This window comes from Peromyscus eremicus, chromosome 15 (assembly GCF_949786415.1).
Source record: "Peromyscus eremicus chromosome 15, PerEre_H2_v1, whole genome shotgun sequence".
Lineage (NCBI taxonomy): Eukaryota > Metazoa > Chordata > Mammalia > Rodentia > Cricetidae > Peromyscus > Peromyscus eremicus.
In genome coordinates this window covers 53622215-53646884 of record NC_081431.1, presented here as the reverse complement: position 1 = coordinate 53646884, position 24670 = coordinate 53622215, and the positions used below count along the sequence as shown (strand labels likewise).

General features: G+C 39.4%; 1 protein-coding gene across 2 annotated transcripts in view; it reads left to right on the top strand.

Annotated features, from left to right (window-relative positions):
- The window catches only part of Dennd1b (DENN domain containing 1B), a 229432-nt gene extending 223640 nt beyond the window's left edge, over positions 1-5792 (top strand). For both annotated transcript variants that reach the window (XM_059281211.1, XM_059281210.1), the window contains 3 exons: positions 2523-2599; positions 4081-4297; positions 5019-5792. In XM_059281211.1, the coding sequence (XP_059137194.1) occupies positions 2523-2599; positions 4081-4297; positions 5019-5555 (831 nt within the window). In that variant the 3' untranslated portion in view covers positions 5556-5792. The remainder of the gene's footprint in view (positions 1-2522; positions 2600-4080; positions 4298-5018) is intronic.
- Positions 5793-24670: the final 18878 nt, after the last annotated feature.

Here is a 24670-nt window from a genome sequence, read left to right as displayed (position 1 = left end):
GGCTCAGTTCAGAGGACCCAGAGACTGACTTATTCTGTAGTGCACCAAACGGAGATTGCTGTGCGCTGGGGATTAAACATGAAGACAGGAAGTTCCTTCTTTAGGGGGTGTGGCTGAGGCTTCCAGATTCAAAGTTACCGTTCACCACCCAGAAGGATGGTGCGTGGTTTTGAGCACCATGACACCAAGTTTCAGCCTTTGAATGCCATTGTCCACTTGGAGAATCCAAAGTTATTTTCTGAGGTCATGTCAGAAAAGACATGAGCCAGCTTCAAAGGGTCAAAGGGCAGATGGTTTAAAAATTGTAAAGCTTACATTTGAAACATTTCAGACATGTGTAATAATAAAAAGAACATTTTAGAAGTTCTCAGACAATCCTTATAGCTTCAGCATTGATGAGCTCAAGGCTAGTCACCCTGTACCAGATTATTTTCAAGGAAAAACCCAACACTGTATCTTTTAACCTGTAACTATCTTAAGATATGTGTCTTGAAGATAAGGATTTTTTAAGTCAAAATTCAAAGATGGGATATTTTGAACACCAGTAATGACTGTGGTGGGTTAAAATGTACCAAGTATGTTCAAGCCATGACAATATTAAAAATAACCTTATGTTGTCATCCCTTTAGAGACCTCTGGGGCAGTGGCTCATTACTCTGGAAATAAAGGAGCAGATCAGCAACTTACTCTGCTTTTTGTTGTTGTTGTTGTTTTGTTTTGTTTTGGTCTACATTGTATGTTGGTATAGTGCTAAATAATAAAATTCTTTATAAATTGCCAACAAATAGAAAAAGAATACTCCATAAAATAATAATTACACAACCCCTAGTGAGAAATGGACCTGGCAGTGGTTATGATAGGTGAATGGACCATCAAGTGAAAACTTGGGGAGGTACTTTGAAATGAGTGGACAAGCCAGCCACACCCAAAGCCATGTCTTAGAGTTATCAGAATTGAACATCACATGCCTACCAGTATACACTATAAGAATGTACATCACCACCATGGCTTATGCTTGCCAGAAACAAATATCAGTTAGCCAGAAATGGAATGTAAGCTGCCACGTCACTGCCAGTTTCCAGGAGATGAGATGGAATAACATGTTCTAAGACATAGCTGGCCCAAAGTAAAGCGGGGGCAGAGAGTCCTCCAGGAGACTAGAGACATGTCAACCACAACCAGAACTGACTTTTGTGATCCTGACCCATGAAATAGGGACTGTTGATATGGCCTGTATGATGGAAAAGATTGAGGAATAATTGTTAACTTGTAGACGTCACAATTGTTAGGTTGTGTTAAAAAGAAATCTTCAAGCTGGAACGGTGGTTCATCAGGTAAAAGCACTTTGTGCTTTCATGGAGGATCCAGGTTCGGATCCCCAAAACTTTATGGTGGCTCACAACAGTTCATAACTCCAGGTCCCAGGGATCTGACACCCTCTTCTGACATCTGCAGGCACCAGGCATGCAGTGGTGCATATACATACAGACAAACACTCATACACATAAGAGAAACTAAATCTTGAAAAATGAGTATTTGTTAAAAACACATGGCTAGGGCTGGCAAGACAGCTCAGCAGGTAAAGGCTGCCAAGCCTGGTGGTCTGAGTTCAATTCCAAGAACCTACTTGGTAGGACAGAACCAGCTCCCACAAGGTGTCCTCAGATTTCCACATGTTTACTGTGACATGCATGTACATACAAACAAATTTACCAGTCAACATAAACATTTCATATTTTAGAACATCTAATAAATACATAATACAGTATCTTCAGGTGCAAGTGGTAAGCTTTACTGTGAAGATCTCGTTCTTCAGAGTGGGTTCCTCAACTCAGCACTGATGCCACCTAAGTACTTGTTACAAATGCAGGAATTCGGTCCCAGGCACTCCAGAACCACTGCAGAGCCAGAGCCTACATTTGTGTGGCATTATAATCCACCTGGAGTTTTATATAAACATTTAGAACTGAAAGCACTCTCTAAAACACGTAGGAATTGTGGGGGATGTGGTACGGTAATAAAATTGACAACTCTTGGTAGTTCTTAAAATTATGTGATAGCTGCATTGTGGATGTATGACTGATACTAAATCAGACATGCTGGCATCAGAAACTGTGACTGTCCATGTGTGTATCTATTTCCAGTTATTACTTAAGGAGCTAGATGTGTTGAGTTTTTTTCTTTCTTTTAATACTACTTTACCTCTATTTCTCCTTGTTCTGGTTAGTCAGGCTAGTGGATGACATTCAAGAGTCTACCAGGTTGATCTCAGTCTGTGGGGAAGGCTTTGCCCTGGAGGAGATGGGAACGGGGGGCGGGGGGGGGGGCGGGAGGGGGGAGAACAAGGGAATCTGTGGCTGATATGTAGAACTGAATTGTATCGCAAAATAAAAAAAAAAAAGAGTTTGGGAAGCATATTTCCTCTATAAGTGTTTCTTATAAAATCACACTGTCCTTTTGAAATCATTAAGGAGACATATTTTAAAACAGTAACGCAATTTATTGTCAATTTCGTTCTCCAGACAAACTTGAGAAGACCTCATAAGAGCCTCGATGGTACCCTGGACGATGATGACGATGACATTGAGCGAGCAAGCAAGTGAGTCCAGCACGGGGTTGTCCTGTCTGGTGGTGTGGCTCACTGGCAGGAGTTTGGGGCACTACTAAAATTAGGGTTTTGCTCCCTCACAGTGTTCATCAACAAAGCAAAATGGGGCTCCTTGCAGCGCTATGCAGAGTGGGGGTTGGGAGAGGGCCAGGCGAGATAGACTTGAAATGTCTTGTTCTTGGGAAGCAGAGGTGTCCTCAGTAGTGTCCAAGGAGTGGACATGGTGACCCAGGTGAGCACAAGTCATCACCCCACACTGAGAGGAGCAGGAGACATGGTGACGGTGGTAACAGTCTTTTTGAAGGAAACTGAGCTGAGGGAGGGCCTAAGGTGAAGGTCCCATCCCAGGAGAGAAATGTGGAACTGTGTTACTTAATACAAAATAGGGAAATTAGATAAACTTCAGTGTTTAGCAATTTTAGAATATATAGTAATAAAATGGACATTCTCCACATGAAATAAATCTGTCTATGTAAGAGAGTATTTATTTGTCTCCAAGATACAAGAAAAGGAAAACCATATAAAATATAAAAAGTAACCTTGGAATGTTGCAGACTTTCTCGGTGTTCAATCTAATGTTTCTAGTAAATTCCCAAATGCCATAGAATGAGACTGATGAGACGTCTGACTTCAGTGAGTCTTGACTTTGTATTGATTTGCTCCTAATGCATGTACCCAAGTCTTTTCAGTATTTGAAATAGATACATGCATAGCTGTAGAGAGTTTGTGTGGGAGTCCAGCTCCCACCTTTTGAAGGGTTCTTAGATGGAGGAGAGAGGGATAAGAAAATATCAGAGAGACCTAGATGACGAGAAGAAAGACAGAAACAGGATAGCTTCAGGAGGGCCTGGATCAATACCCAACAGCCTGGAAGTTTATCCAAAAGGGCTTTTTGTAATATGCCAAGGGGAGAGGCAAAAGACCTCCCCCCTTTGCAAGATCAAAGCAAATGGTATAGTCAAGTGTAGACTCTTCCAAACACCTGCTAACCACGCCCGTGGTCCAATCATCCCCTTACGCAGCCCTGCTGGGTAAAGCAAGCTCAGATTCTCTGACCCTGAGTCACTTCTCACTAGATAGCCTCTGTGGGCTCCCACAAGGTTGGCCATGGACTAATTATAAATTTTTGTTTCTGTTCTTTGTCCCTCCCTGTCCTCAAACCTCTCCTCTCCTCCTCCTTTTTCTTTTCTTCCTTTCCTCTTTTTCTCTTTTCCTTCCTCATTTTCTCCTTTCTTTCCCGTTTGTCTTGCCTCTACTCCCCCTTTGTCCTCCCCCCACCTCTCCCCTCTCCCCTCTCCCCTTTCTTTTCCTGTCTTCCTCTGTCGTCCTCCTGCCTCAGCCTGCAGAGTGCTGGGGTTGAGCGCTTGCACCCTCCTCTTCGGTCCTGACATTGGTGTTCTGAGTTGAAACACTGAAGTCAGACCCGCTGTGTGGGTATAAATGACGCTGCCGCACCTTGTGTCTCCCTCCAGGGTGTCTTCTGAAGATGGCGAAGAAACATCTGCGTATTTCTACGAAAGCGACGACTCGGTAGAAGCACCAGTGAAGGCCCCTTACTCAGGGGAGATGGACTTGCTGGGAGAGATCCTGGACACGCTCAGCACACACAGCTCTGACCAAGGCAAGCTGGCAGCTGCGAAGAGCCTGGATTTCTTCAGATCCATGGATGACATTGATTACAAACCTACGGTTAGTTGAGTTTAACTTACAGAGTTCTGTGAAAACACTTGCCCTTGCTGGGGTCGCCTGATCTTAGTTTATAGAAGCATTTAACCTCTCGGTATGAAAGTACACAAATTTCAAACTATGGTAAAAATTTCATCCTAATGAGTTACTTCTGCTACTAAAGTTGCCCCGGTGTTCACAGCCCCTCTTCACCGACTGTTGTAGTGGGTGCTGCTAGCTGAAGCCCTTTTCCAGCCAGATTCCCTTCTCTGTACTCATCCTTGTGAAGACTTTTTATGTGAAATAACCCTACTTTAAAAAAAAAATCCAGAGATTTCAAGAAAAACTGTAATGAATATGTCTATTAAAATCTTTTTTTCTATTTTCTTGCCTCAAAAGTGAACAGTTTTAAATGTAATGAGTTAAGTGCTTTTAAAAACCATGAGGTAGAATACATGAGTGGACCTCATTCTGACTGCAGAGAACCTAAAGGTTTGAGTTAATTGTATGTACAGCTTGAATGTGACAAGTGACAGTTTAAACACATAGAAACCAGAGTTTCTCATGTCCTTACCCACTCCCCGCCATGCCTGCTCATGGAACTGGCAAGAATTGTCAGATTTCAACCAGTGCGCCCCCTCTGGACAGTGCTCACCTTTCTGGCTGAAACATAGAAGAAATCAAGTTACTGAAAAACCACTGTAATTTATTAACAGTATTCTGAAGTTGTTATTTCCCTTTGCAGAACAAGTCCAACACTCCCAGTGAGAATAACCTGGCCCTACTGTGTGCTTCTGGTGATCAAGGAGAGTGGAATCTCGGGCAGGACGACAGTGCCCTCCATGGCAAGCATCTCCCTCCATCCCCCAGGAAGAGAGTGTCCTCTAGTGGATTGACAGACTCTCTGTTTATCCTGAAAGAGGAGAACAGTGAAAAGCCCCCCTGTGCTGACAGGGTGAGTGGCCCCACTGTGGGGGACAAGCCAGTTTCTACTTCAGGATTGGGTTTCCAGCCAGCTTCCCTCGAGGTTGCTTCTCAGATAGGTGAAGGAGAAGCAGGGGTGGAGGAGACACGAAGCCGGGCTTCCGAGCATCTGCTGGTACCCAGCCTCGGCAGCCGCCAGTCTACTTTCGTTCCCTGGGAGAAGGCAGGGAAAGAGCATAAGGAGCCTTCAGAAGATGGTGGACTGCTCCAAGAAGTAGTGTCGTTGTGCCATATGTCATGTGACTTCCAACAAGGTTCCAGCATTTCAGAAGAAAAGAGAAGTGAAAACCAAACTTAAGCTACCAGTAAAGGGTCAGTCGCTTGCCTCTTGGCTTCTCCAGAGACATGTGGAATTAATTCCCTGTGATGCATACAGTAAACAGAATCACTCAGAGGAATGAAAACTCTTACTACTGTTTAAGTGTTTTCCTTTGGAATGTTTCCCCATCTGTTCATCTCATGGAGCTGTGCTATCCATTGATTTTCTGGCATAAAATGAATTCTACTGTGCTGTTAAATCAGGTACTAATTTGTATATAGGCTGAAAGTGTGTTTGGAACATAAGCTTTCCCAGTATTTGGTGCTTAATGCTGTTTATTTTATTTAAACTAAGTGTGCATATGTAACTCCTACATATAACCAGTAGTTACTGTACTAATCTGGTCGAGCATGAACTGATGTCAAACCTGATGAAAAAAAAAAAGAAAGAAAAAAAAAAGAAATAGCCTGAAACTGATGAAACAGTTAACCCACTAATTGCCTTAATCTTCCAGTTATGTTAAAAACATACAGATCACGTGCGATGCTACGTGCAAATCTTGAAAGAGGAGTTATCTTGTCTTTCAGAGCAATAATGCCTTTTTCTATCACAGAATTAAGCTCATCATTTTTTCAAGTTTAAATGCTCTGTAGTGGAACTAATTTGCTTTCATAAAGACACTGCAGCCATGTTTTCCAAACAGTATAAATGTGTATATTGACCTTTCACTCAGTGAAATCCATGAAGTGCTGAAATACAATGTGAAGTTAAAAGCTTCTGTTTACAAAGAAGCCACTCAGACAATGTTCGGTCTCTGTACGCCATGGTGACTGGGGTCCACCTCCAGAAAGCCAGATGCCCTGCAGAGTCCAGAGAAGCAACTGTCCTGTTCTTCTCATAACTGATTCGCCATGAAGATGCTTGTAGCCTTACCTTGTGTTTGCTTTTTTAAAATAATTGACTTTGTGTTTTAAATGTTCTAGATTTATAGAAAAATGCAAAGGTGGTATGAAGTTCCCGTCTCCCTGGGCCCTGTTTCTGCTGTTGTTAGTGTCTTCTGTTAGTGTGCTGCATTTGCCAGGGTTGATATTGAACATGGTGTTCAGAGCTCTGGCTTGTCCCTCATGTCCCCTTTCTGCCCCATTGTCCCCTCGGAGTCCTAGATTACATTCTGTTATCATGTCTGCTGGGTTCCTCTGCCCCTTGGCACTTCACTTTCTTGGTTTTGATGACCTTGGAAGTTTCAGGAATATTGGTCAGATGTATTGCCCCCTGGCCAGCTCCTGGAATTTGTCTGCTATTTTTCTCATTGTTACACTGGGATTGTACATTTGAAGGAGAAGATCATAGAAGTAAAGCGCCATTTTCACAGTGTCTTAAAGTGTGTAGGGGGCAAGCACATTCCATGTAGTGTTGACTTTGGACACCTGCTGGGTTTCTCCACTGTAAGCTTTTTCCTCCACACCTTCTGTTCTGTTGCAAGCAGGCAGGAGGGCAGGCAGGAGGGAGGGAGGGAGGGAGGGAGGGAGGGAGGGAGGGAAGGAAGGAAGGAAGGAAGGAAGGAAGGAAGGAAGGAAGGAAGGAAGGAAGGAAGGAAGGAAGGGTACATGAGAATTATTTTGGGCAGAGGAGTATCAGAATAAATCCTTTGTAATTCATTATGGAACCTGCCTCCCTCACAGTTCCTGTTCAGCTTTGGAGCACATCTGAAAACTTATGCAGATCACTCATGGCAGACTGGTGGTGTGTGGTAGTTTATTTGTTCCCTCCCGGCCTCTGTTTTATACACCGTGGTGACTGCTTTTCAAAAACTGTCTTTTTTAGAAAGAAAAAAAAAACTGTTTTCAAGACCACTTACCCTCAACAAGGCCATACTCTAAAGTGTTTACTCAGAGAATATAATTTCACCTAAAGTTTTAGGAGATTTGTTTAACATAGTGCTTAAAATACTTATGCAGGTCATTTTTTAAGACTGCATTCCAAAATATAAGTAGGTAGTTTTACTTGAGGTAACTATTCACTCATTTGTAGTGGAAGATGGAACTTGTCCTTATGAGGATGGGCTCTTCATAGAAAGGTATGTGTAATCCTCAGTTTTTTATACAATAATATGATTCAAGGTTGTCAGATTTTCCCTGTATATGTCCTTCATTAATCCCGGTTTACTGAAATAATCGAGGAAAGCTGCATATCAGAAGAGCTGTTCTTAGTAGGAAAAGGAGAAGTTAGCATAGTGATTCCGCTCCTGGGCAGTCATTCCTACACAATTCCTGAACAGAATGCAGAGCCTTCAGTATGAATTTTGAAGTGAGATCACTTTTTTCACTTCAGAATGTGTTGTCTAAAGAGTGACAGCATCCTGAGTGAAGCACAGAGAGCTGGCTTCCGTCCATGTCCTTGTCAAACCCGTGGCCACAGATTCCTAATTCTCTACCACGAGTCACCTGTGAGATGCTCCACTGTAACACTAGGCTACTTGAAAACATTTAGCCATCACAAATACTGTCTTAAGACACTTGAAAGTGATCTGTGCCTTACTGTAACAAGCAAAACAATGACTTTATATAAAAAAGAAAAACCAAAATTGTACGCATTATTGTGAGAACTGTCCAGAAACCTGGAAGCAAGTGTTGGTGCTTCACACCGTTAAAACCTTGAGTGTTCTAAGTCAGCTTGTAAACACAGCTTCCCAGTGTTGTGGTGGATACATTAAGAAGTAAGGGACAATAGACTGAGTTCTGAAATTTTTTAAAAAGTGGTATTTTTTGCTTTTTCCCCAAAACCAAACCAAACATTTCTAAGTTCTCTGCTGTTCAAAGTCAACTTTTCTGCTTGCTCTGTCATTTTAACTACTGAGCACCAACTGGAGCTCCCAAATACACTTTCAACGAAACCGCTTCTCGTCTACAAGAGACTTGATTAACGCTTTGCTCTGGCTTCAGCATCTTGTGTTTCATATGCCTCTAAGCCAAGCCACGACTTGTCTTGAGTTTCACTTAAGCTTTGCACCCATGGCAGTTCACGGGACTAAAGATAGAAGGATGAATTTGGGAGCTGCAGTTTCGTTAAAGTAAAGATGTTGCTAAGTGGCATATGTTGGTGATTACCTAATGCAGCCTGCCTTATACATCAGATTATGGCATGATTATTTTTCCAATTCAAAATTAATAACTCCTTCAATGAGAAAGTATTTATTGACTTTTTGTTCTAGTCAGGAAAAAGGTATAATATTATCTAAGGATATAAGGGTATAGGGGAAACAATTACCCAGCCCTGGGGAATCAATTAAAAGGGAAAGGAACTGCAGATGTTAATAATAATAATAATAATAATAATAATAATAGTAATAATAGTAATAATAGAGTTAGATTGTACTTGCTGAGATGGTACTAGCTCAAGAGCCAATTGCAAGGATGCTCTTAGGAACCGCTCTGTTATTTAAAGTATGTTCTGAGTACAGAATCATTAACTTTTCTGGTAATTATGTGAGTTACTAGAATGCTGCTAAGATCTCACTTTTAAAGGACAGATTTGGAGACACTGCAAGGCTGAGTCCTTGCATTGACCATCCACATGACATGATGTCCCTTTGCAGTAGGGACAGCCACTTCCCCAGTTCAGGAATAACTTAGGGTGTTATAGACTGGGGTGCAGTCATGTTGATGGAAGTTCAATTTTTACATTAAAAGAGGCAATCTTGGTAACAGCATTTTCACGAAACAGCGAAACAGCCCTGTTCTTTTTTAGTTGAAGCCATGAGTGATAGTGTTGTTGTTGGTATCCTACATGATATCTAATGGTGTGACCCAGGAATGCCCATGAAGTAGTTGTTTGTTAAGCAAAGTGAAGACTTTTGGTCAGCAGCAGATGACCCTGAACATTCTTAAAATCAACAGCCATTCATCCTCCACTCAGATTTCCAGGACAAATTCATCACTTTCATGAGTAAATTTTCTCCTGAGAACTCCACGCTTTGGTGTCAGGGATTCGTGGATCTGAGACGATATTTGAAAATCAGAATAAAAATTCAGGAATGTAAAATGAATGGCTAAATGTAGTCTCTCTTCAAGCATCTCATAATGTAGGTAGTCTGTTGTAGAAACCCAGTTCTCTCTGAGCATTTCTCCAAGTCCAGCCCAGGGTCCTGTCACTGTCTGTTTCTTAAAGCTTCAAGGACTAGAAAGGCTTTGCAGCAGCCTGTTGAGGTTAGGATCTAATTAAGAAATAGGGAATTATGTATATTGAGACAGAACATTTTATTTTGAAATATATGATTTTGTGCAATATTTTTCTTGCAGAATTTAGTTCATATAAATATGCACATCTGCTTTTCTGGCAGATGCCTTAAGGTCATGTCTTTCAGTATTTGCCTAAACTGTATGTAGCAATGTTCTATGTGATTTCAGAAAAAAATTACTCTTTCTATTGTTAGAAGTGTTTTTTGTTTATTTAAAATAATTGTGGAGATTGCATTATTGTATCATAACTTCCTCAGCCACAATAAATATGCAATAAGAAAATCATGTACCTTTGATTAGTATTGACAATACTGTTACTTTCACAGAAACGCTGTGGTACAAAGTGCTGATTCTACATGTATACAGTTAACAGCTACTCTGCTTTGCACCACATGAATCTGAACGGTATATTTATGTGATAACCATGTATGTAGATTCTGACATCCTTTTTGATGGGTCTTTGTTGAGGCTTATAAAGGGCATTGCCAATACTTTTTGACTGTAAATTAATTTTTTGTATGATGTACAGTTTGGTTAGCCTGAGAGCTTCTATAGATTTCTACTTTTATTATACTTGAATGAGGCAGAAAGCACTGTGGGAAATTTGTAACTCTGGATGCAATATGCAGATATACCAAAAATAAAACAAGGTACTGAGCAGCAATGCTAATGGAATGCTTTATGATCCAGGGGTCAGTGTTTTTCAAGACACATTTTAGTTAAATGAAGTAATTGAAGATGTGCAGTCTTTTATCTAGACGGTATAGTCACAAATGATTACCTCTTTGATATGTCAAAGCTGTAAGTCCTTTTTAACTTCTGTTTCAGTCCTTAGATGAGGACCACCCATGGTCCCACCTCTGATTACATGATGTTTAGGGCAGAATAAATCAACTACATTGTGCATATTGGGTGCATTGGCTGTGTTAAATCACCATGTTTTAGATAGAGTAGCTTTCATAGGTAATATTCAGAACTCTTTAATAATCATATACCAAAAATTAAAAACTTAAAATCAGTTATAACTTAGCTGTGCCTAAAATAACAACAATTACATGAACAGAATTGAATGTTTCCAAAGTTTGTGTCCATTGTTTTAGCTGAAGAGTTGTTGGCTCAACATGTAACCAGTATTTAAAAAAAGGAAAAGAAGAAAAACCCCACTGAGCATTGAGGTGTGCTTCGTTGTTCTTTTGCCCTTGAGGCTACAGTATGTCATCTCTAAACTTGACTACTATTGGGAAGATGCTCTGTATAAAAGTATTGCTTTGCAAATTTTTTAAATATGCAAAATTAAATGTTGAATGAACTCTGCATTGCCATACAGTACCCAACAATGTAGTTGAAAATAAAATTGGTCACAATTGAACATTGTGTGGCAGTGATGACTCTTCTGACTTGCTAGTTGTCCTCTATACTGTTACAGGAGAATGGTTTTGAGGACCCACTGGTCTCCATCTTCAATCCTTAATTGTTGCAGTATAAACGAGAGCCTCGTTCCTTCTGATGGCCGTGTGCGAGCGGTACCTATTCTGTTATGAACTGTTTATTAGCCTTCTTGTTGCTGTGGCAAAGTGGCTGACATAATGACTTGAAAGGATGAAATGACAGGTTTACTTTAGCTCATGAGTTCAGGGATTTCAGTTTGTAGTCCTCTGCATTGTCGAATCTTGATCTGTGATAAGGCAGAGTGTCATAATGGTGGGAGCAAACGGTGGGGGCTCTTCACCCCAGGCCAAAGTCACAGCATAGTAGTGGCAGAAAAGGACCAATGTAAGTTATAACCCCAAGATGCACCCCAGTGACCTATTTCCTTCCAAAACTCTCCACTTTGCAGCTTCTGTCTCCCAATAATCTATTCAAAATTTGAATTCAAGGGATTAAATCAGAGTTGTTATGACAGCTCTGTTGTTTGTGTTATGTTTGTGGAAATGCTCTCACAGGCACACCTTAGATGCCTTGCAGAGCTGGGCATTTCTCACCAGGTTAGCAATCAGGAAGACCCTCACAGGCTTTAAAGCCCCCCAAGCCACCAGGTCCTCAGAGAAAGGGCACCTAAATTTTGTTGATCTAGGACAGAGGTGAAATAGAAATGCTTATGAGCAGAGCTCCAGGAACCAGAAGATGAATTTCTCATCTGAGAGCTGTGATGGGTCTACCAACAGAGCAGAGGTGGAAATTTGTGTGAATATAAGCATGTTTCCCTTTGGGCTCAGAATTTCCAGGAACTGTATGTAGAACTTCTCTTGTTTCAACATAGAAAGCAAAGTTCTGAGAGGGAGAGGACTTTGCTTGCAAACCTGAAGTTCTTCCAGCTGTTGGTGACTTTGTTGTTTTCCCTGGCTATCTTGGCAGGAGTCTCAGTGCTTAATGGTGTCTTTATATGGTCATATAGTCTATAGGTCTTCATTGTCATTGCATATAAATGAAAGTGTAGTGATATATTGTGCACCCCAATAAAACTTATCTGGGGATCAGAGGACAGAGCCAGCCACTAGATTAGACATAGAGGCCAGACAGTGATAGCACATACCCTTAATCCTATCACTCGGGAGACAGATCTATCTGGATCTCTGTAAGTTCAAGGCCACACTGGGAACAGAGCCAAGCATGGTGGCACACACCTTTAATCCCAACACTTGAGATCTCATGCCTTTGCTTGGGAAGCACACATGCCTTTAATCCCAGGAAGTAAGGTAGCAGGAAACAGGAACTCACTGTCTTGAGGCTGAGGATTTTTAGAGGTAAGAACATGACTGGCTTGTTCTGTTTCTCTGATCTTTCAGCTTTCACCCCAATATCTGGCTCCAAGGTTTTTTTTTTTAATTAATAAGACTTTTTAAGATTCATGTTACATGAAAGCACACTCAAAGCCCAGTGATAACAAACTACAGACCATTAAATGTATGTGCATGGAGAATGAGGCATTGGTAGCATAAGAACAGTACAGTACATCATGCAAGGCAAATAAGAACCTCTCAGTTTTGCCATTGATTTGGGCCTATTCATCCTGAAGCTTTATTTCTCTAATACAGAAGTGCCTGTTCTTAGAATTATTTAATGTCTACTAGAAACTTCTATGTGTATAGCAACTGATATGTGATTTGGGGGATTAAAACTAAATGGATACTTTCTGAGTATCCATTTAGGTTCAAATTTCTGGTCATTTGGAATATTCAAGTATAAAACATAACTATAAAATCATAGATTTTATCCAATTCAGTGGTTTCCAAGCCTTTTCCAATAGTATTATGAGGAGACCTTAAAATAAAGGGCATATGGCTCTACAGTTTCTGGAGTAAATGCTATAGGTAGTGCCCTATAGAGATGAAGTAATATACCAAAAACATTCTTGTAGTGCTACGGCACTAAGTAACCAAGCTGGGGTGTGAACCCCACTGTATGGTTTTGGCCCTGTTATGGTCAGCGTTGTCAATTTGCAAAATAGAGACTCTCAGGAGAAGATTCTTCGGGCATGTCTGGGGGTGGGGGGTTATCATGATTACAGGTGAGAAGCCCCTCCCCCCACACACTGCTGAGGGATGGGCACCATTCCTTAGAAAATCTTGGGCTGCATGCGAGTCAAGAAAGCCAACTGAGATTAGTCTGCATGCATTCAGTGCTTTTTTTTCTTCTGACTCTGGACATAATGTGACTAGATCCCTTATGTTCCTGCTGCCAAGACTTCCCTGCTGTGATGGACAGTCACCTGGAGCTGTGGACTAAACAATCCTTTCTCCCTGATGTTGCTTTTGTCAGGCTATTTTATCCCAGCCACAGGAAACAAAAGGCAAGCCCCAAGGCTATCATCACATTGCAGTGTTGGACAGAATACAGAGATCCTGTGGCAGGGACCTTCCTGTCTCAGCACTGCCCTGTAAGCATTGTGGACAACCCTTTCACAACAGAAACTGCACATTTTTAAAAATGAGTATTGAGTTCCTTGATAGTTTTTTGGCTTGATAGTTTGGCTTTCTAATGTTTTTCTTTTTCTGACACTCCCCAGCTCAGTGACTAATTCTACCTTAATCTGGTGGTGGTGGTGGTGGTGGTGGTGGTGGTGGTGGTGGTGGTGGTGTGTGTGTGTGTGTGATCTTTCACTCCTTCCATAAATGGTTGATTTTATTTGCATGTGTTGAAGAATGGAATAGGGGAGCCCTTCCTAGAATATATGGGATACCTGCTGGAACAGGTTTGTTGACATCATTTTGAAGAAGAGCAAAAGTATAATTTGTGAGTTGTATAATGCAGAGCTAGTTACTGACATGTAAGCTGTCGAGAACATCTGAGCATTCTTTCAGAATACCCACAGATGTTATCTATCACATGTAACTTTTTTATGTTCAAGCAACAGCTTGCAAGACAAGCCCCTATTTTTCTGTTTTGTTATTTTATAATCATATCTCCTTTAACTATGGAGAGTGTTTCTTATTTATGGTAGTGTGACATATCACCATTTAAACATTGTGATTTTTCAGTTATATTTAATAACTGTTTTTAAATTAAGGACTTTTGAAATATTTGAAGTGTTAACAATTGAAATATTTAAATACACCAATAGTATTCACTTCACTTTTCAGCACATACTCCCAAATCTAATACTTAAAATATATTTAAATAAAAGACAAGTTAAGCTTTCTGAGACTTGATAAATATCCAGATTGTATGCAACCATTAGGCAGTTCCCAGCACTGGAAACAGATGTTCGAGCTGTTCTTTCTCTGCAAGCTTCCGTTAGGAGAGAGGTGCTTGTTAACAGACCATTAGAAAGTCACATGAAATTCTGAGCCATGACAACTGACACTTGAAATTGTTGTGTTTCTAAAAACATTACTCAAAAATATTCAGAAGCTATTTTTTAAAGAAAAAAAAACTATTGTTTAAAAAAAAACCAAAAAAAAAAAAAAAGAAGAAGATGGATATACGTACTACAAAGACTCATTCTCCATGAAAACTGGAGTACTGTTCTTGGGAATTGTTTTCAGATATCTAAAGTGAATATTTTGGCATATAATGTGAACCAGGACTCTGGATGTTTTGATTAGAAGATTTCTGAAAGATTTAAGTTTGTCCAGGACTACTGATTTGTTTTCACTCTCCTTTAGCTTTTTAAGAATGCCACATAAATTGGTTCATTCACTTGGTGGTATAGTGGGATTATCAAATTTTTTTTTTTATTTTTTGAGACAGGTTCTCAAACTTGTGATCCTCCTGCCTCAGACCCCAGAACGGTGGGCATATTGGTATGCATCACTACCCCAGGCTCACTCTAGTTTTAGCAACCCTGCTAGGTGTGCAGTAGATTCTCGTTTTTATTTTGTGCTGCTGTTGCACCTGTATATCTTGCAGACAGATCACTGATTAAGGAAGCAGGGTTTGTACCTGAGTGAGAATGACTACTTTGCTCCTCTGGTAGTGTGCAGAGTACCCTCTATAGCAGTGGTTCTCAACCTTCCTAACATTGCAATTCTTTAAGAACAGTTCCTCATGTTGTGGTGACCCCCAACCATAAAATTATTTTCACTAATACTTCATAATTATAATTATGCTACTGTTATGAATCATAATGTTAATATCTGATATACAGGATGTCTGATATGTGACTTGTGGAAGGATCATTCAACCTCTGATGAGTAGCAACCCACAGGTTGAGAACCTCTGTTCTACAGGCTTGACAGAAAATGCTTTTATTTGCTGAGCTTATCTTGATGATCTAATGCTCTTCTCTTATTTTTGATACTGGGAATTTGAATTTTTTTTCTGATTCCTTGGTCAATCAGTGTGGCTAGGGTTTCTCAAAGCTTTTAATCTTCTAGTTGGAGACCAGTTTGATTTCTCCATGTTCTATGACTTAAGGAAGTGGTATCTTCAGCAATAGGGCCTTGTGGAGATAAGGTTGTGGAGAGTAACCAATGGCCTTGGAAATAGCCTGTGATTTTTGAAAGGATCTATGAGACCCCCTTGGCCAATGACTGAACAAGTTGTAACCCATTCTTGGCACTGGAGGTTTTACTTGGTGGCATAAGATGTCTAGTTTGGGCATTGTCTTTCCCATTACATGGTGACGCCATTTAAATTCCTTTTGTGTGTGTCTATTTTAGAAAGCTTCTACAGTAGTGGGTTTTCATATGGCTCTTCACAATGTTACTCCTCCCTTCCCATATTCTTTCCTCTATCCTACTCCCAACTCTCCATTTAATCCTCCTATTCTAGTTTCCCTTTTATCTCTATAACACTATACTCTTACTTTCGCTTCATTGGAAGATCCTGTCTTTCCCCCTGGTTTCTCACTAGGTACCTAATCTCTGTAGTTACTCAGATTGAAGTCCACAAATTAACAACTTAAAGGTTAGCATGTTTTCTCTTATGTGTAGATATTCAACCTTTTATTTTAAGAATGATGTTAGGCCTACATTATAGAATGTTCTTTCTAGTCTTGGTTTATTGAGAGCTCTTTGCAACAACATGTTAAATATTTGAATAATGTCAACTGTTTCTTTTTCCATATTGGTTGAGAAGATTTCCTCTCTTTTATCCATTAATATTATTGAGCATATGCTTCTTTTTCAAAGTTAACATAACATTGAATCCCTAGATTAAACTGGATTCAATGTATTAGGGTATCTGTTTAAGACTGTGGGTGCTGACATCCATGAGAAGTGTTTCTGCCATTTTTATCAGTGTATGCATAGTTTCAGTATCAGTATTAGCATAGGAATCCTAGAATGAGTTGGGGATTTTTTTTCCTCCCTAGTTTCTGAAATGTGTTGAATGGAATTAGTTGCATTTCTTCAGTGAATGGTTGGTCTGGCTGAGCAGTAGTAGCAGCAACCCATCGAAGTGTAGAGTTGTGTGGTGGTTTGAAAGAAAATGGCCCCCATAGGCCCATAGGGAGTGACATTATTAGATGTGGCCTTGTTGCAGTAGGTGTGGAGTTGTTGGAGAAAGTGTGTTACTAGGGGCAGGCTTTGAGGTCTCAGATGCTCAAGCCACACTCAGTGTGGCAGTCTCTTCCGGCTGCCTGCCAATCTGGATGTAAAACTCTCAACTACCTCTCCAGCACCATGTGTGCCTGCAGCATGCCACCATACTTTCCACCATGACAATAATGAACTAGTCCTCAGAACTGTAAGTCAGCCCCAATTAAATGATTTCTTTATAAGAGTTGCCATGTTCATAGTGTCTCTTCACAGCAATAAAACTGTAAGAAACCTAAAATGATTTAGAACTATGAATTTAGTTTCCCTAGTAGATATTCAGCTCTTCAGATCATCTGGTTTTCATTGAACTTTGGCAACTTGTACCTCTCAAGAAAGGTGTCTCCTTTAAAAATGATTTGCATGAGACTACTGAAAAATGTGCTCACTATTCTTTTAATGTCTATAGGATCTGTGATATTCTTTCTTTTATTTTAAATCTTTTTTTGTATTTATTTATTGTTTATATGTGTGCATGTGTGTATCAGTGAGCTTGTGACAGCACACATTTGGAGGTCAGAGGTCAGCTTGCAGAAATTTGTTCAGTCCATCATGTGAATCCTAGGAACTGAACTCAGGTCAGCAGGCTTGGCAACAGTGCCTTGAGCTTCTGCCAGCTTGCTGGCCTAATACTCCTCTTATTCTTGATTCTGGTGATTTGAGCCTTTCCTCTGATTTCTTGGTCAGTCTGCCTGGGGTTTTTCAAAGCTTCTAATCTTGTTTTAAGGAGCTATCTATGGATTTTATGTTTTCAATGTTTAGATTTGTTCCTACACGATTTATTCTTATTTTGTTAATTAAGGTGAAAGTTCATATAACACATAAACTTAACCACTTTAAATGTCCAGTGTGGCTCTATTTGGTGCAGACAACTCTGCAGCCTTCTCCCATTCAAGTATTAACCAGACCTAACCATGCTTAGCTTCCGAGATCAGGTAACTGTGTGACTTCAGGATGCTTGGCTGTAAATAAGTCATCACTTGTATTTTCAAAATATGTTTATCACACTATAGAAAGCCTCAGAAGCTCAGTAGACTGCTACTCACTCCTTTTCCCAGAGACTTATCAATATATCTTTGATGTCTTTCCCTTTGCTTATTTAATGTTTTATTTTTTCCTTAAGCTAGAACTTGGCACATTGACATTTGGTACTGCCTCTTATTAATTGATAATATACTATTTTTAAATATTTATTTAACTTATGGCTGGTTTACAAATGTGTAACTTTCTTATTATTTGAAGATTATTTCAAATGTCATTGTTACTGAATTTTCAAATTCTATTATGTAAGACAAAATAGTATACACAATTTAAGTACATTTATGTATAATGACTTGTTTCATAGTGAATGCTTTGTATGCCAAAAATGTGTATTCTTGTATGTTCATAAGTCTTGTGAAGTTCATTTGGCTGGCAGTGATGTTAACATTTGGTTGTTTGTTGATTGGTCTTGCTGCATTGGCCAGGCTGGTCTTGAACTCCTGGGTTTAAGCAATCTTCCCTTCAACCTCAGCCTTCTGAATGGCTGGGGCTACTGACACACAAACACAACACCCAGCTTCAAATCTCTTATATTCTTCGTGTGTGTGTGTGTGTGTATGTATCTTATTTGGGCCTTAGTTATTGAAAGAAATGTTGAAATGTCCAAATGAAACTTAGAAACTGTTTAAACTCTCCTTTGAGTTCTGTCAATTTTTGCCTTGTGAATCACCAAGCTGTTAGTAAGTCCCTTATACTTGGGGTTTTATGTCATCTTGACAAATCACCCTATTTTACATCACCATGAAATTTCTCTGAATGTATAGGTTTATATTCTTTCTTCTGAAAATGTATTTTATTCAATATGATTATAGCCAACACTCACCCTTAGTTTGCTTCTTGTCAGAACAACGTATAACATTCTGACCTTTTATGTTCAAGTTATTTATGTCTTTCTGTTTAAAGACTTCAAATTTTTATAAACATATATTTATTGAGAATTTCATGTATGGATGCTGTATTTATATCATTTCCTCATCTCCAACTACTCCTGTGTTCTCCGTCTGTTCCTTTTCAAATTCATGGCCTCTTATTCTTTATTGTTGTGGTGTACAAAAATCCACATGCGTGTGCACACACACACACACACACACACACACAAATTAAAATTGCAAACTGCTGGATCTGTTTAATTTTGCTCATATGTATATGTGTGGTGTCTTCAGCAGTACAGTTTTACCTTTAATTTTTGGGAGGCAACCAAGGCAATGGTAATAATCTATATTGGTGTGTGTGTGTGTGTGTGTGTGTGTGTGTGTGTGTGTGTGTGTGTGTTAAACTCCCCTGACCAACAACTTGAAGGGAGCTTTCCCATGCTGTGTACTAGGGTTTTTGTGAGATAGTCTGTGGCTTTGGACAGGAGCATTGTCACCTCAAATGGTGTAACTTCATTTAAACTTTGTGTGTGTGTGTGTCTGTGTATGTGTGTGTAATTTAAAGTGAGAATAAAATAAGTCCCTATGGCTTTTTAAGACCATTTTAGTGTTACTTGTTCCTCCTCCTCTCCTCTTCCTCTGTGTTGCCTTCCTAGTCAAGTCTCCCTGACCCCATGCTTTGAGTAAGAATGGCCCCATGGGCTCACATATTTGAATGCTGAGTTACTGGAAAGTGGCACTATTTGAAAGGATTAGGAGGTGTGACCTTGTTGGAGGAAGTGTATCACTAGGGATGGTCTTGGAGGTTTTAGAAGTCCAAGCCAGGGCCAGTAGCTCTCCCTCTACCTGCTGCCTGATGATCCAGATGTAGAACTCTCAGCTACTTTTCCAGCACCATGTCCACCTGAATGTCACCATGCTCCCCGCTGTGAAAACAATGGACTTAAACCTCTGAAACTGTGAGCAAGTCCCAGTTAAACACTTTCTCTTATAAGAGTTACTATGGTCATGGTGTCTCTCCACAGCAATAGAATGCTGACTAAGACAAACCTCATTTTTCCATTTCATATTAATAATGAATTTCTCCAAGTTTTCTATTCTTATTCAATTCAGTGGTCTTTACTTTTCCATTTAGTGGTCAGATATTTTACATGATTTAATTACTGATGGGAATGGGTATAAGAGTGGCATATTTGGTTTTTCTTTTTGCTCCATTATTTAATTTTCTTTTTTTGTCTGAATTTGGATTAAGTTTCATGATTACATTTTATCATAATTGATGGTTTATCCATCATATATATATATATATATATATATATATATATATATAAATTTTTTTTGAGACAGAGTTTCTCTGTGTAGTTTTGGTGCCTGTCCTGGATCTCGCTCTGTAGACCAGGCTGACCTCGTACTCACAGAGATCCTTCTGCCTCTGTCTCCCAAGTGCTGGGATTAAAGGCATGTGCCACTGCCGCCCTGATCCCCGCCCCCTTTTTTTTGGTAAAATATTTTTAATTGAAATAGAATGACATCACTTCTCCCCCTTTCTTCCTTCTAGCCCCTCCCAGATACTCTTCCTCCACCCTCCCCTGTCCCCCTCACTCTCAAGTTGATAGCCCCTTTTTCTTTGATTGTTGTTACATACATATATGTAACACATATGTATGTTTGCATATGCACAAATATAAAATATATTTGTAAATATAAAATATAAATATTTATAAATATAAATATAAAAAAAATATAACCTGCTAAGTCTATTTTTGTTGTTTGTATGTGTAATGTTTCAGGGATTGCAACTTTTTATTGGATGACCAACAAGGGGACTGATCTTTGAGAAAGACTAATAGTCCTTTTCCCAGCAGTCATTAGTTGCCTGTAGTTCTTTGTCTAGGAGTGGGCCCCTGTGAGACATTTCCTCTTCCTCTTTACCATGTCTATTGATATTATCCTGGTATTCTAGGGAGTCTTACAATCTTTCTCTCTCCTCTTCCAAAATGTTCCCTGAGCCGTAGATGTAGGAAGTGTGCTGTAGATGTATCTACTGGGATGAGGCTCCCCACGATCTATAGATTTCTGCATTTTGTCCGTTTGTCTTTTTCTATGATGGTCTCCTTTTCCTGTAAAAAGAGGCCTCTTTGAGGATGGCTTGTAGCTGCACTTATTGGTAGATATAGGGTTGGATTTAGAATGTAATAAGGAAATACCAGGGACTATCTATATAGTCTTTGGTTGCCTCTCAGTGGTTGTGGGTGGGCCCCTGTTGCTGAAGACACCCCATACTTAGAACACAAGGCTCAAATGACGTGAGCTGGGTTGGACATGAAGGCCTTTCCTTCTGGCTCAGCTTCTGTAGTTCCAGAAAATATTATGGAAACTGCAACACCTATGAACCATGACATAGACCAGCATGATACTAAAAACCTAGCCAAACTTCTGGGGCTGGAAAGATCATGGACATTAGAAAATAATCTGCTTCCACCACTTTGCTAGACCAGCATAATTCCCATCCCCTTTTAAAACATAGAAGGAGCGCTAGGGTTTAAAATAGTTATCATGAATGTGTCACAGTCTGTCTTCAAAAGTATGCTATGGGACATAAATTCTAAGTTCTTAAGAGTAACAGTTATTCAGTTCCTTAATACTCATATAATTATTTCATGAACTTTAAAAATGCTATTGTTATCTCTGCTTGAAACAATTTCCTATGAAGTCATTAATAAACTAGAATAGTGTTTTTATATTTGCACACATGGTCACCATCTCTGGTACTCTTGAGATCCTTTCTACAGGTCATTTGCAACTACATGCAGTTTTACTTCACAAGCCTCCTACATTATTCTTCAGAGGTCATGTTTGGTGACAATAAATAATCTCACCTTCTGTTATAAAAAAATCATTTTTTTTCTTCAGTGTTCTCGCTCTTACTTTTCCATGCATTTTGAAACATTTTTTCCTACAGATTAACAGTTGTCTTTTTGTCTAGTACTGTACTATTGTTACTTCATAGACTTACAGATTGCATAGATTCAGACAAGATGTCTACTGCCAACCATACTTTGTTGTCTTTCATCACTGAGCACATTCAAGGCTTTCTCAAGATATCTAGTATCTTTTTAGTTTCAGATATTCCACTTTTGTTCATAAGTTCAATCTGTGTAGCAGGCTTTATCTTTTGGGCCACCAATCAGCTCCCAAATCATGACACAAAGACTTAATATTAGTTATGAATGCTTGGCCTTATCTTATGCTCGTTTCTTGTTAGCTTCATAAGTTAATCTATTTCTCTTTCATCTACGTTTTTGCCTTGGGCTTTTTACCTTTCTTTCCCCTGTATGTCCTACTCCATCTAGCTGGCTGGCAGCTGCCTGGCATCTAGTTTCTGGCCCTGGGTGTTTCTCTCTCTTTCTCCCTTGTTCTTGCCTCCTCTTTTTCTCTTGAGCCTAGATTTCTTCTCCTACTTATTCTCTCTGCCTGCCAACCCCACCTATCCCTCTTCTGCCTAGCTATTGGCTGTTCAGCTTTTTATTAGACCAATCAAGTGTCTTAGGCAGGTAAGGTGAAATAGCAACACATCTTTACATAGTTAAACAAATGCAGCATAAACAAATGTAACACATGTTTACAGAGTTAAACAAATGCAACATAAACAAATGTAGCACATCTTTACATCACTAACAACAGCAACATACACAAATGTAACACACTTTCACATAGTTAAACTAATATTCCACAGCATAAACAAATGTAACACATCTTTACATAGTTAAATATTCCACAAGTCTGTGTGTTTTATATTTGCACATTATATATTTTAAATATTTACAGTAGTTGTCTGAAAACTATATCAGTTCTGTCATTTCAGAGACTCTTTGTATTGATTATTTTGTCAGATAATAGAGTAAATTTTCCTTCTTTCCATTTAAATGGTAATGTTTGGTTAGGTGTCAATATTCTTTAATCATAGATTTCACTATATTCTGTTAAGTGGTTTTGAATTTTATTCTGAGATGCAGCTAAAGTTTTTGCAAAACATCTTGGCTCATTAAAATTTGCCTGTCATCTGTGTTATTATGAGTCCAGTTGATCCTTAATTGTAGATCCAATGTAGGCCTTCTTTTGAGTCAGTGCCTGTAGGATAACTCTTGCCCATGTCTCTGTGTTGAGGCCTTTCTATGCTAATGTCCTTTTATGGCATCTGGGAACTGTTCTGTTTCCTTTTCTCTTGTAATTCTTTACCTCTGAGCATACACTTCACATACATGTGTAGTTCTGCAGCAAAGACTCAATGGGGCCTCTCTGAATGTTCCTGTACATCTCCTCTCTCTCTATCTCTTCTCTACCAATTATAGTTTCATTCTTTGGCTTCTTCAAATTCTGTCCTTGTCTCATCGACTCAGTGAGAAGGCCACTTGTTGATGGGACTATGTCATTGCTGCTCTAGGCTTCAGGCCGTGGCCCAGCTTGTTGTGATTCTTCTCTTTCATGGATTGAGGTCCTTTTCTGTGTCATCCATCTCACAACTGAAACTGATATTTTTTTTGTGTTCAAGTTTCTTGTTGATAATTACAGGGCAGTGAACAAGCCAGTACATCTTTTCTGAAATAGCTTTTGTTCACATTTAAAAAGATGATTATATATTAAGATTTTTTTTTCAAAAGGGGTACCCCTTATATCTATTTATACATAGTCTAGAACTTAGCATTCTCTTGGTAGGCATTCTTTTCAGAAGGCTCGAACTGATATCCATGTTTCTGTTTGTGAATCATCTTTTCTTTCAGTCCATTCAAACTCCCTATAAGTTATAGTCCTGAAGGTACCAAGGTATCATTATTTTGATTTAATTTTTATTTTGTTATTTATTCATTTAGTTACTTAGTTCTAGGTAAGTCTGTTGACTTTCAATACTAGTGTAATAAGAATTAACTGCTTTCAGAATCATACATAAGAATGTCAAATAAAGCATAATCAAGACCCAGGCATACCTTTAATCCCAACACTTGGAAGACAGAGGCAGGCAGATCTTTGTGAGTTCAAGGTCAGCCTGGTCTACAGAGCAAGTTTGAGGCTAACTGGGGCTACATTGTGATGAGACCCTGTCTTAAAAACAAACAAATAAACAAGAACAAAAACTAAGTATTTCCTTAGTGCTTCCAAAGGGAATGACTGAGGCTTGAGACAAGCAAACAAATAGACTTACAGCAGTTCAGAGAGACAGCGCTAGCGGGTTGCAAGTGAAACATTGGCAGACTTCATATGAGTTGAGTCTTACTACGTGTATTTCTGAGCTCTGTAGGTCCAGCACTGGTAAATGAGAGTTCCGTGTGACAACTCTAAACACTGTATCATGCCCCTCAAAAGCATTGCTGGGACTAGAAACATTCCACTCTTATCTTCCTGTAGATTTGGATATTCGGTGCACAGCACAAACTTCAAGACTGACAAATATTGTGAAGCACAGTTCACAAGTGGAGATTCTAGGGCCCCTCGGGAGTAAAGTCATTCTGTGCTTGCTTTTCAAGGACATGTGACTACTACAGAAAATACCCAAGTGGAGATGATTTAGAAGAATTAAAAGCATATGCAGAAAATTTACTTTTTAAGAACTGGGAAGAAAGTTGAGCAAATTGAAATTTTGAGTAAAATATTAAACATTTAAAGACTGAAAGAAAAATATAGAGTTCAGACAAGAGAGAATTCGTGAAGACAACATTGACAAACACTTGCTGGTGATGGTCCAGGCAACTGTAACTTCACTTTAACTCATGTATTTTTGAGGAAGCCTCGGAGCCTTATCTTGGTTACCCCATTGCTTGGGATTGTTCTACTTACTCCTTTCATAGACCATAGCAATCAAATACTGTATGTGTTGCTTCTCGTTGCTGTGTTAGGAACCAGAGGGGAAATGGAGTTAATGACGAATTTTCAGAGGCATGAAATTGCTTTGCACATTGATACCCAGTCCACTCTTTTCTTTTGGAAACACAAATCTTGCTTCATTCATCTTGGAATCTCTGGCTTTTAAT